This window comes from Dendropsophus ebraccatus, chromosome 1, assembly GCF_027789765.1.
Source record: "Dendropsophus ebraccatus isolate aDenEbr1 chromosome 1, aDenEbr1.pat, whole genome shotgun sequence".
NCBI classification, from domain to species: Eukaryota; Metazoa; Chordata; class Amphibia; order Anura; family Hylidae; genus Dendropsophus; species Dendropsophus ebraccatus.
In genome coordinates, this window is record NC_091454.1 from 225,698,161 (window position 1) to 225,711,667 (window position 13,507).

General features: G+C 39.8%; 2 protein-coding genes across 2 annotated transcripts; both read left to right on the forward strand.

The window, feature by feature from the left end:
* Nucleotides 1-1,725: 1,725 nt before the first annotated feature.
* Nucleotides 1,726-2,655, forward strand: LOC138785530 (olfactory receptor 5P64-like). The gene has a single exon (XM_069961575.1). The coding sequence runs from the start codon at nt 1,726-1,728 to the stop codon at nt 2,653-2,655; it is 930 nt and encodes a 309-aa protein (XP_069817676.1).
* An 8,611-nt stretch (nt 2,656-11,266) lies between these two features.
* Nucleotides 11,267-12,202, forward strand: LOC138785535 (olfactory receptor 11L1-like). The gene has a single exon (XM_069961589.1). It carries the CDS (start codon nt 11,267-11,269, stop codon nt 12,200-12,202), a length of 936 nt encoding a protein of 311 aa, XP_069817690.1.
* The last annotated feature ends 1,305 nt before the right edge of the window (nt 12,203-13,507 follow it).

Genomic DNA, 13,507 nt, shown 5'->3' on the forward strand with positions numbered 1-13,507 from the left:
CAATATTGCGCATTTTCGGTCGCGTCAAATCCAGAAAAATTGTAATAAAAAGCGATCAAAAAGTCTACCGATAGAAAGAACTTATCATGGCGCAAAAAATGACACCTGACACAGCCCCATAGATGAAAGGATAAAAGCGCTATAAGCCTGGGAATGGAGCGATTTTAAGGAACATATTTTTGTTAATGGTTTGAATTTTTACAAGCCATCAAATAAAATAAAAGTTATGCATGTTACATATCATTTCTCAGTGTTCTTAATGAAAAAATTCTGCCTGTCATTGCAAAGTACAATTAGTGGCGCAAAAAATAAGGGCTCATGTGGGTTTCTTTGTGAAAAAATGCAAGTGCCATGGCCTTTTAAGCACAAGGAGGAAAAAACAAAAACGCTAAAATTGGCCCGGTCCTCTAAGGGTTAACTTAGTAAAGTAATCAGCACAGGGGAGGATAATATCATATTACAGAGGGATTTGGAGAAGCTGGAGACTTGAAATGGGTGAATGGCAAATGAAGTTTAATGTGGATAAATGTAAGGTTATGCACTTGGGCCATAGAAATAATAAGTACAGTTATGTGCTAAATAATAAAACACTGGGTAACCCTGCTGCCGAAAAGGACCTGGGGGTATTGGTGAACAGTAAACTCAACTTTAGTGATCAGTGCCAGGCAGCAGCTGCCAAGGCTAATAAAATAATGGGGTGCATCAAAAGAGGTATAGATGCTAAAGATGAGAACATAGTTTTGCCTCTTTATAAATCACTGGTCAGACCACACATGGAATATACTGTGTACAGTTTGGGGCACCGGTATATAAGAAGGACACAGGTGACCTGGAGCGGGTGCAGAGGAGGGCAACAAAGGTCATTAAGGGAATGGGTGGGTTACAGTACCAAGACAGGTTATCACGCTTGGGGTTATTTACACTAGAAAAAACATGTCTTAGGGGCGATCTGATCACAATGTACAAATATATGAATGGACAGTACAGAGATCTTTGTAGTGGTCTCCTTACTCCTAGGTCTGTAACCATGACAAGGGGACATCCTCTACGTCTAGAGGAAAGAAGATTTTATCATCAGCATCGACGCGGGTTCTTTACTGTACGATCGGTGAGACGTTGGAACTCTCTGCCACAGGATGTTGTCTTGGCCGATTCATTATATAAGTACAAGGGAGGCCTGGATGCTTTTCTTGAAAAATATAAAATTACAGGTTATGGGCATTAGATTTCCAGTGATACGTTGATCCAGGGATTATTCTGATCGCCATTGGAGTCGGGAAGGAGTTTTCTCCCTGTGATGGGGCAATTGTCATCTGCCTCATTGGGGTTCTTGCCTTCCCCTGGATTAACACAGTAGGGTTTCTCTAGGTTGAACCTGATGGACTCTTGTCTTCTTTCAACCTTATTAACTATGTAACTATAAAATAAAATGGTTTTTTATCAGTTGGGGTCTTTTTTGTTCTGTTTTATTTATTTACATGTGAAGTCACACTTGGAAGACCTTCTTTAGACAGAAAGCATCAAGAGTGCTCGGATAACCTCTTTAACTTAAATGTTTTCATACATCAAGAGGCTTTATTGGCCGGCCAATTAATTTTTTTTTTCTTTTTTTTTTTTAATTAGTTAATCTTTATAAAACTTGTACTAGTATTTGTTAATATAATATTGTACTGATCATTTCATCCAATCCATAGGTTGAAGGTTTTAAAAATGTGTGAAGAGAATATGACAAAAGTCACAGAGTTCCACCTTTCGGGATTCCGCAGTCTTTACGACGTTAGAATTTTCTTTTTCATTGTCCTTCTTGTAATTTACATGGTGATAGCGGTCGGGAACTTTTTGATTATCCTCTTGGTGTCCTTTATTGACCATCTACAGGTTCCAATGTTCTTCTTCCTCAAACATTTAGCAGTGGCCGATGTTCTACTCACCACCAGCGTTATACCAATCATGTTGGACATGATACTCAAGCATGGAAGAGTCATTTCTGTCATTGGGTGTCTCATTCAGATGTACTTTTTTGGTATTTTTGGGTCTGTTCAATGTTTCCTCTTAGCCTTAATGTCTTATGATCGATACTTAGCTATTTGCAGCCCCCTTCACTATGCTTCCTTCATGACACTTAATAGATGTCTCCAGCTCGTCTCCGCATCTTGGTCTTTGGTGGCAGCTTTAGCGTCAAGTGAACTTGTTTCAATAAGTCAGTTTGAGTTTTGCAAATTTAAAAATATTGACCATTTTGTCTGTGATTTACTCTCAGTTGTAGAATTATCATCTTCTGACACCTCTGTTGTTATAATGGAGGATTTTGTGTTCTCCATCTTCATGCTGATCTGCCCATTGGCGTTCATTATTATAACGTACATCTACATTTTGATCACAATAATGAAGATTACTTCCACCTCTGGAAGGAAAAAAGCCTTCTCCACATGTAGCTCCCATCTGACCACAGTGTGCACCTATTATGGGACCCTTATTACAATTTACATGACTCCCTCCGATAAGACCCCAAACGATGTGAATATGTACTTATCTCTTCTGTACATTGTTCTAACTCCACTTATAAATCCTTTTATCTACAGTCTAAGGAACTCTGAAGTCGAAAGAGCCATAAAAAAATTACTAAATAGAATCCAGGTAGCAATGGTAGAATAATAATACAGTGAAATCTAAAAACATAAAAAATATACGGTATGTTAATTACATTTTCAGATTTTATTTTATTTTTTTACTTTTTGTATAGCTTTTTTTGTAGATTGCATTTAAGAATGTATATGGGGTGTACAGTTACATAACAATTTTAAGTGATAATTACAAATTAAAATTTAAAAAATATTCATTAACTATTTCTGTACCTGCAAAATTGTTCATGTTTCTCTTTTACTCCTCATCATCTAGCTAGGTTCACATGTTGAATAATGAGACATATTATTTTTTTTTAAAAAGGAACAGTTTTGGAAAAATTATAAAAATATGCTAAGTATCTGTTGCTAGAGATGACCGAACAGCGCTGATGTTCAGGTTCGTACGAACTCGAACCATCGGTGTCTGACTCCCGCAGTCTTCCCGTTCCATGGGGAAGGTGGAGACATCACGAGTCCCACCTGGATAAAAGGAATACAGCCTGAGCCATAGGATGTATTCATGTTTTCCAGGCGGGACTCAGGCTGTCTCCACTTCCCCCACATACCGAAAAGACTGGGGGAGTCAAATACCGATGGTTCGAGTTTGTACGAACCAGAACATCAGCGCTGTTTGGTCATCTCTATCTGTTGCCACAAGTGAGAAATAACAAAAATAACAACATTCGGCCATAAAAATGTGAAACAACTTCTACAACTTTACTTGAAAAATGGGCATGTGGGCATTGTGTGGCTACAAATACGATATGTGTGATCAAAGCCTCCTACAATACAATATTTTGTGATCCGCAGAGTTGGGTGAGGGCCTTTTTTAGTGTTTTCTACTTTTAATTTGGAACATTTTTTTATCAGTCAGTATAACTACAATCATAATACACAGGAAAATTATATTAAATATTATGTAAATTTGTATATAAAATTACTTTTCATTAAAAATAAAATTAAAAAGAACCTTTGCATCTCACAGTTTTTACACATGTAACTTCTATTTTTCTTCTGTATATATTCCGTGCACTTTATCTACTTTCCTGAAACGTGTCATATGTGCATTCTCTTTTATGCTATCTCAATGTTCCTGGTGACCTTATTGGGGTAGCGCTGGCAATTTAGTGAGTGCGGTTTTTAACCACTTTTTTTTTTTTATGTATATGTTGTGGGCTATAATAGTGGGACTATTACAGAGACAGTTTTTTTTTTTTTTCAGCAGCTGTTGCTGCAACTGTCAAAATTGGAAAATGTAAATAAAATAAAAAAATGTCATCAGCCTGTAAATCATTCAGTCAATTTCCTCCATGGACAGCAGTAGACGTTGGTGGATCATTGGTATAATATGAATTTTCTCCCAGGACAACAGTGGACATTGGTAAATGAGCACCCAGTGAAGTATTAAGATGAACACTGTGTTCACTGCTACTCCCTATGATGCACCAGTCACTTGGTATAAAGAATAGAGATGAGCGAACCTCGAGTATGCTCGAGTCGATCCGAATCCGAACTTTCGGCATTTGATTAGCGGTGGCTGCTGAACTTGGATAAAGCCCTAAGGCTATGTGGAAAACATGGATATAGTCATTGGCTGTATCCTTGTTTTCCAGACAACCTTAGAGCTTTATCCAAGTTCAGCAGCCCCAGCTAATCAAATGTCGAACGTACGGGTTTGAATCGACTCGAACCCGAACCCGGTTCGCTCATCTCTAATAAAGAACAACAGTCATACAGTTACTAGATAATGAAGAACAGCTGATTGGATGGGCGGAAGGGATTATGGATAACTGTCAAAAGACAGTTCTGTAAACTAACCTGTGCGGCTGCCGTGTTTAGTGAATTTGCGAAGCGAATCTTGTGATGTTAGGATAGGGACAGGGAGACACAAGGACAGGTGAGCCCTGAAGCTGACACACGCCCCGCTGCCCCTACCTGCTTGCCTCAGATGCCCTAGGTGGCAAACGGACAACTGGACGGCAGTCCCTGATCTACTAAAGTGAAACACTAAACGAAACAAGACAGACAAAACACAATGAGAGCAAGGTCAGGAATCCGGGTCAGTAACAGTCGAGCAGTGCAGTACAAAACGTGTCCAAGAGGTAGTCGATAAGTCAGAAGCCAGAAGTCAAGTTACCAGAAATACAAAGCAGGGAAAACACTTGATCCAGATACACTAGCGAACTAGGCACTTTCACAGGCAGGGGGTGGAAGACAGAGGAGGTTACTTATGCAACCTGTAGTCGCAGACCCCAGGCGTGATAGGGGCTGAGACTCCAGGTCCTGCCCAGGTACTGACAGTGACTGGTGTGTCAGCTGTCAATCAACAATCAGTGAAACCTACTACAGCTATGCTGATCGGCCAGGGGAGAGCACCCTGGCCACTGCTTCAACAAGGAGTAGCAGAGCAGAGTTAGTGAAAAATATGCACAGCAGTCCGGCTGCTATTGACGCCATCGTCGCGCCCCCAGCAACCGGCCTGAGCATTTATTCCTAATCCTAACAGGTGAATTCACAAATTGCTACGAAGTGAATTTGCTGCAAATAATTTGTCAGATTGGTGTTGCACATCTCTAATTACATAGCACTATACACAATAATTTTTGTGTCATACTATATCTAAAAAGGGGTGACAGCTAGAGATGAGCGAACCTCAAGCATGCTCAATCGATCCGAACCCGAACTTTCGGCATTTGATTAGCGGTGGCTGCTGAAGTTGGATAAAGCCTTAAGACTATGTGGAAAACATGGATATAGTCATTGGCTGTATCCATGTTTTCCAGACAACCTTAGAGCTTTATCCAAGTTCTGCAGCCCCCGCTAATCAAATACTGAATGTTCGGGTTCAGATCAACTCGAACCCGAACCCGATTCGCTCATCTCTAGTGACAGGAGTTCTTTTCCTTCCACCTTAAATTTCCAAAACTTTATATTTACCCCAAAATGATGGCACTCAATGAATTAATTTAATAATAATTGATACAAAAAATAAACAAATACACAAATAAAAAAGCAATAATAAACAAAATGTTCTTTTAAAAGAGCCCCATACTAAATCACCTTATATTAATGAATTTAAAGCCAAATTTATTTTTATCTTCAAGTATAATTATTTCTAAGCATAGATATTTCATTTTCCAGCTTCTCTTCGTTGTTTTCTATATTATACAAAAAAAAAGAGTCTCTAAATAAACTCAATTGGAGTCTTCTTACAATTTTGATACCTAAAGCAAATATTTACTACTGGACACCCCTTCCCCCCAAAACCACCAATACTGTTCTGTTGTCTTCATTACTGCATGCCTAGTCCCTGGGTCTGTCTGTCTATTGGGGCCGGTATTCGCAAAAAAGAAAAAAAAAAAAAACTTTTATTCTGGTGGTGAGGTGTTAATGGGGTGGGGCCTGCAGTGCTCTTCTTCTCCCCTTTCTTCTTTCTCATCAGACCCCTTGGCAGACCTAGGGTATGGATGTGCCAGGCCCCGCCTTATTGACACTGTGCGACCAGAGTAATAGTTGGTTTTTATCCTGAATACTGTGCCCAGGAGCCAGACAGACCAGGCATGCAGTAATAAAGACAACAGAATGGTATTGGTGTCTGGGTGCAGTGGGGGTTTTGGGGATTGAGTTAACATCAAGTGGTATAGATTCACTTTAACTGTATTCTTAGAAAATATATCTTGTTTTACAATTTTACAAATAATGTTTATTATGTGTGTAATTGACAATACTGCATACATGATTACAAAATTCAAAGTAGTGGAGTAGTAGTAGCCATTGCAAAAACATAGGTTACATAGGTTCTCTAACATCAGGAAAATAATCCAGCTGTAGAAGCTAGAGCATTGCTTACCTATTTGCCCCAGTTCTGAAACCACAAAAAATCTAGTTGTTGTGAGGTCCTAGTTCTATATATTGTGTATTTTGTATATTCTGTATTCCACAAATGCATTTTTTTTTCTTGGCTTCCCATTGCAGTTCTCCCACCCTACCTATTCCCCTCCTACAAGATCCCCACTTAAAACTGTTGTAAAACATTGAATTTCATTGCAGACTTTTGCACAATCAGTGAGGTAGCAGCACCTGCTGTATTTAATCCCAGGCTGCTCTCTCTGTAGCATCATTCACAACAGCATACTTTACTCACACCTCACTCCCCCTAAATGTCTTAAAACATGTGGTGGGGTGGGGCAAGAGGTCAAGCCTAGCTTCTGTAACATTCAATAATGATAAATTGTCTATTGAGATAAGGAGAAACTGGGTAGCTGGAGACAATTCATATTTTGTAGGTTTTTTTTTCCCCCTTTAATTTCCTCTCGGGTGGGAATAACTTAATATTGTTACACTGTTATTTAACTTTAGGCGATACTTTCATTTAAGTAAAAATTTTTGATAATGAAAAACCCCTAAATTTAATGTTTAATATATAATTTGGGGGTCTGTGTGTTTCCTCTTAGCTGTCATGTCTTATGATCGATACTTAGCTATTTGCAGCCCTCTTCACTATAATTCCTTCACAAACCCTAATAGATATCTCCAGCTCGTCTTCGGATCTTGGTCTTTGATGGCCACTTTAGTGATAAGTGAAATTGGTTTAATAAGTCAGTTTGAGTTTTGTGGACTGAATACTATTGACCATTTCATCTGTGATTTTCACCAATTTATAGAATTATTATCTTCTAATACCTCTACTCTTTTAATTTTCGCCAGCTTCCTGTTAGTCAGCCCATTTACTTTCATTATTATAACCTATATCTGCATATTTATCACAATAATGAAGATTACTTCCACCTCTGGAAGGTTAAAAACCTCCACATGTAGCTTCCACCTGACCACAATGTGCACCTATTATGGGACCCTCATTATAGTTTACATGACTCCCTCCGATAAGACCCCTGGGGATGTGAATATGTACCTATCTCTTTTATACTTATATATCCTTTTATCTACAACCTAAGGAACCATAAATTCAAAAGAGCTGCAAAGAAAATACAAATCTAAAAACTCAAATAGATTTGGGCCACAACCACACAATGTCTTTTTTTTTGGAAGGCCGACATTTCGAGCCCAAATAACAGCCATTATTTCAAAACAATGACCATTATATGTGAAATAACAGACGTCTGTTGTTTTGAAATAGCATCTGTTAAACTGCCCAGAAAAGACTTTGTGAGGCCATAGCAATAGTTGTTTAACTACATTTTTTATTTCATTAGCTAAATGAATGCATTAAAAAAATTATATTAAGGTCTACAGTTACATAACAGACATTTGACATATTGGAAAATTTAATTGTTCCCGTTCCTTTTGTCTTCCTTCCAAAAGACCATTAAAATGATGAGCATGCTGACTATTTGTGACCACAAGTGAGGAGAAATAACAGTCAGAATAATATAATCCAAAACGTGTTTGTCAACATCAGTGAATGATCCAGACCTTGTACCAGGAAAAAAACAACCAATCAAAGAGGCAGGTCTCCAGTCAAGGAAACCACCTCCCAACAAGCCACAGACAGGACTTGGGAAATACCCAAGCAAGGTATCCATCCACAGACAGCTGTTTTGGGTTATTTGCCCCTCATCAGTGTGGAGTAGGATGCAGTGTGTAGCTAATAAGTGCATAAAAAATTATGGTTGACCTCAGGAAGCTCAACCAAAACACATGGTGATGGTGTCTTTGCCGTATTTTTGCATATTTGATTTCCCAGTGGGCAATCTTCCTAGATTCAGTGTTGAGAAAGTTAAGAAACACGTGATGGTGTCATTGGTGTTTTGGTTGATCTCCCTGAAGTCAATCATCATTCTTTAGAATAATATGATCAAACTGAGAGATAAAAAAAAGTGACCAGAAAATGTTAAATAATTTGCATCAATTTCTAAAGCTTTAGGCCATGACCACACAACGTCTTTTTCGGCCATTTGATGGACATTTGTTTGGATGGCCACCATTACTCAGACAAATAATATCACTGATTCCACAAATACAGGGTGGGGTGCTAAAATAATGGCTGATATATGGAATGTGAAATGAACAGTGAAATGACAACTGTCCAAAAAAGTCTGTCAAACAGCCAGTAGTGGTCGTCCCACTACAGAATCATAGCAGAGCAACGCCGCCATCCCGTAATATTGACCGTAATAACACTTGGGACTCTTGGGCGACTGGCTACTATTTGGGCACTATTGGAAGGGCTGGCTAAAATGTGGGGCAATTTTGTTTTGGTTGGCTACTACATGGGGCAATATTGGGGGCGTGGCTATTACATGGGTTGGGGATTAATCATATTATAGCAATTTACAATGTAATTTATTATAGTGCAGAGTGCTGGGAGACGCACGCCACTGACAGTACCAGCAACTAACCAGCGACTTTGTCCAATTTTAAAATTTTGGCCCACTGTGTATTTGAGTTTGACACCGTTGTTGTAGATGATTAAAATAAATAATATATAGATATACAGTAATAGATTGTTGTATATACAAATAGTTTGTTAGATTAGTTTTGCAGAATAATAAAGTCAGCAGTACAAAAACGCCAGTTTCCACATTATTGTGTGTTGGGTGAAGGAATCATGATATTGTGTATTTTATAAAATAATATTAAAGGTCACAATCAGCCCAATCGGGCTCCCTTAACTGCTGTATACAGCTCCTGCAGCTGCAGCAGTAGCTGTATACCCCCAAAAAAGGACTTCAATCCCCCAGGAGCTTGACAGGCAATGGCGGGGAAGTAGTCATCTGGGTGGCTCCCCGACCATATCTAGTCACCGCGCTCTGCCTGTCAGCCCGCTCGGAGAGGATGAATGACAGGCAGAGAGGTCCTTTACTGGCCTCTCTGCCTGTCAATCATCCCTAGGAGCAAGCTGACAGGCCGAGCGCGGTGACGAGATACAGACGGGGAGCCGCCCAGATGACTACTTCCCCGCCGTTGCCTGTCATGCTCCTGGAGGATTGAAGTCCTTTTTCTCGGGTATACAGCTACTGCTGAAGCCACGGCCGGTACAAGCCGTTGCAGCTGCAAGGGCTGTATACAGCAGTTAAGGGAACCATATCAGCCCGATTGGGCTGTTTGGTTCCCTTTAAAGGCGCATCCCACCTCCTATTGTATTCTTAACCATTGCTGGGATTGTTTGATGACATCAGTACAGTGCTCTGCAATAGCACCATTCACTAAGCAACATGAAAAGTAAAAAGTGGTGAGAATAATGTGACTCCATTGTGAATTTACCCTTAGGTTCTAATGTATTTACAATAAACTTTTCATTTAATTAAATAATAATAATTTATAATAATTCCTTATATACCCCGGGGATCTATCCTTACTCATTACTATTTACAGTCATTATTAATGATCTAATATGGTAATATATTCCATCAGGATTTATCTGTGAGGAGAATACATTATAAAAGGAGGCAAACACTTAAGAAAATTCACAATGAGCAGCAACAATGTCTTTTTAGGATCAGATTCCTGTTGGATAAAAGAAAGGCGTCTGTTATGGTTGTACTTGTTGGGACCTTAGCACGGTCCTCGGCTAAGGTATGACCGATACTGTACTTTTGGCCATGGATTAGTGCTTATTCTGTGTTTTATTTGCAATTGTCTAAGTTCAGTCTGAACATTGTCCTACTCCTTCTACCCTGCTAATTGATTCACCTGCCACACCCGTCTCTCCCCTACTGAGTTCCCTCTGGTCACTTCACGGTTAACCTCTGTTTTGTTTAGGTGGTTTCTCCACTTCTTGACGTCTGTTCCTATCACGTTCCGGATCGAACCCCTGACCTCCTATATATACTTCCTCAGCATGTTAACCCTTTGCCAGCTGTTAGTCCTACTTGGAAGTGTGCCATATCTTGGGTTTTTCTCTCTTTTTCCTATTTCTGGTTTCCCGATTTTGGCTTATTGTATCGCAACCTTGCTACTACTTGCTACCAACTAATTACTGGCTGAGGAAGTTGACTTATGTGGCCGCTGACTGGGAGAGTGCCTACCTGTTTAAAGACCACACCTGGAATCTGTGTGCAGCCGAGACTGAGCACCATCAGAATGGCAGAGTCACATTGTTAATTCTTGGTTAGATCATGTATATAAACTTTTTTATTTTTATTTTAAGCTCTGTATTTTGTGATTTTTTTTATTCCCAGACTGCACTGCTTTTCCTCAGCTCTCCATCACAATCTCTCCATCCTGCCCACTCCACTTTCCAAGCAGTCCTTCCAGATCCCCATCCAAAGCTGTAACAGAATGTCTCATTTAACTGCAGACTATTGCACCAGTGAGGTTGCAGCACCTGCTGCATTTACTCCCTGTCTGTGTTTTTTTTTTTTTTTTAGCTTCATTCATCATAAGGCAGAATGTTGTAATTACATCCCTACCTTCCCTAAATGTTCCAAATAGATATATATGTACTTACGTATATGACACAAGTGAGGGTTTGGTCTTCGTCATTTTGGGGGTATGGTTAAAGCTAAGATCCCGCCAACTTTATTAAATACAAATTTATGATACCAGATAACCTCTTTAACTATAATGTTGTCAGATATAAAGAAACTTTTTTGTCCTATTGTACATGAGACATAAAGCACCATACCTGTCTAATACCGTACTGACCATTTTATCCAATCCATAGATTAAAGGTTTAGAAAATGTGTGAAGAGAATAAGACAAAAGTCACAGAGTTCCACCTTTCGGGATTCCACAATCTTTACAACTATAGAACTCTCTTTTTCATTGTCCTGCTTGTAATTTACATGGTGATAGTGGTCGGGAATCTTTTGATCATTCTCTTGGTATCATTTACTGACCGTCTGCAGATTCCAATGTTCTTCTTCCTCAAACATCTAGCGGTGGCCGATGTCCTCCTTACCACCAGTGTTGTGCCCGTTATGTTGGACATGATTCTGAACCATGGAAGAGTCATTTCTCTTGTTGAGTGTCTCATTCAGATGTCTTTGTATGGAATTTTTGTGTCTGTTCAATGTTTTCTCTTAGCTGTGATGTCTTATGATCGATACTTAGCTATTTGCAGCCCTCTTCACTATGCTTTCTTAATAACGCCTAATAGATGTCTCCTGCTCATCTCCGGATCTTGGTCTTTGGTGTCCGCTTTAGTGTTAAGTGAAATTGGTTTAATAAGTCAGTTTGAGTTTTGTGGACCAAATATTATTGACCATTTTCTCTGTGATTTTCATCCACTTCTAGAATTGTCATCTTCCAACACCTCTACTCTTATAATAGAGGACTTTGTGTTCTCCATCTTCATGGTGATCTGCCCATTCACTTTCATTATTATAACGTATATCTGCATTCTGATCACAATAATGAAGATTACTTCCACCTCCGGAAGGAAAAAAGCCTTCTCCACATGTAGCTCCCATCTGACCACAGTGTGCACCTATTATGGGACCCTCATCATAATTTATATGAGTCCTTCTGATAAGACCCCTAGTGATGTGAATATGTTCCTCTCTCTTCTGTACATTTTGCTGACTCCACTTATAAATCCCTTTATCTACAGCCTAAGGAACCATGAATTTGAAAAAGCCATAAAGAAAATACTGAAAAGAATCCAGGTAGAATAATAATTCAGTGTCCGTCAAATGTCACTTTTTTGCGGGCTCATCCTACCATAGGCCCTACTATGCTTTCCTGTGCAGACTCCAACGGCCGTTCTCACATGCTCCTGCATAGGTCTACATGTTTCCCGTTGCTGGGTAACCCCTCCTTCCCCCTTGGACTGTCTTTCAGTCCTGGGTCAAGACAAATAAATTCAGAGTCACTACGTTCTGCTCTGGCACAGAATGATTGTCTGCATCGGCACTGGGCGATATGAGTGAACGGCCCCTTTGGGGTATGGAGAATTGCTCAATTTTGACATTTTTGTAACTCCCTGCCTTTTTCCTCTGCATACACCTCATCTAAAACACCATTTTAATCCTTGTATCTAGAAAAAGGTTAATTGCATCACCCGCTTTTGCTGACATACGTTTTGTTACTTACACCCCCTGACTCTGCACCACCATATTTCCTTCTTTAATTGGAGAAGGACCTTATTCTCACATTCACTGCACCACAATGGGAGAAGATACTTACCCTAGCTTATAAGTCATCCATGTGCTTTAGCTATAGGGAGGCAGGGTACAAGATACTTACCCGGTGGTATAGAGTACCTACTAAGCTTCATAGAATTTGACCAGATGTGGATCCCATGTGTTGGAGGTGCGGGACTGCTGAGGTTACACACCTACACATGTTTTGGTCCTGTCCAGTTTTATCACCTTTCTGGGACAAGGTCGAGTTCCGCTGCCCCCTGCTTTGTTTCTCCTGCATCATTGAATGGTCTCAACACTGCTTTGCAAGAAATCATTGCTGCAGTTATTATAGTTATTATAGTGGCATGTCTCTTTTGGATGGATTTTAAGAACATCCCAGAGTATCTGGCACTGCTGAGTGGCACTGCTCCTGAGGGCTTGTGGTCTTTTCCTGGCTTTGCGAGGGCTATTGGCTGCCGGTGAGTTGGTGAACTCGAGAAGGCTCATGGGTGGTGTTGGGGTGTTGGCGGTTCACTGCCCTTTCCCCTTACATTACACTCCCCCCCCCTTTTATTATATGTACCTGTGGGGTGTTATTTGTTTGTTTGTTTTTGGTCTTTTCCTCTTCCCATCTTTTCTCTTCTCTCTCTCTATATCTAACTTTCTGGAAGGCTTTTCCTCTGTCTTTCAGTAGTCAGGGGTATTTCCCCTCCTCTGGGAACTTATATTCTAAAAACTAGTGGGTTCCTGGGAAAGGTCAGTGATGCCCTTTAGATCCTTTAGGCATTTCTTTGTGGTATTTCCACTAAGAGAGCTTGTTATGGTTTATTTTCTACCACGTCATTCTCATGTGTC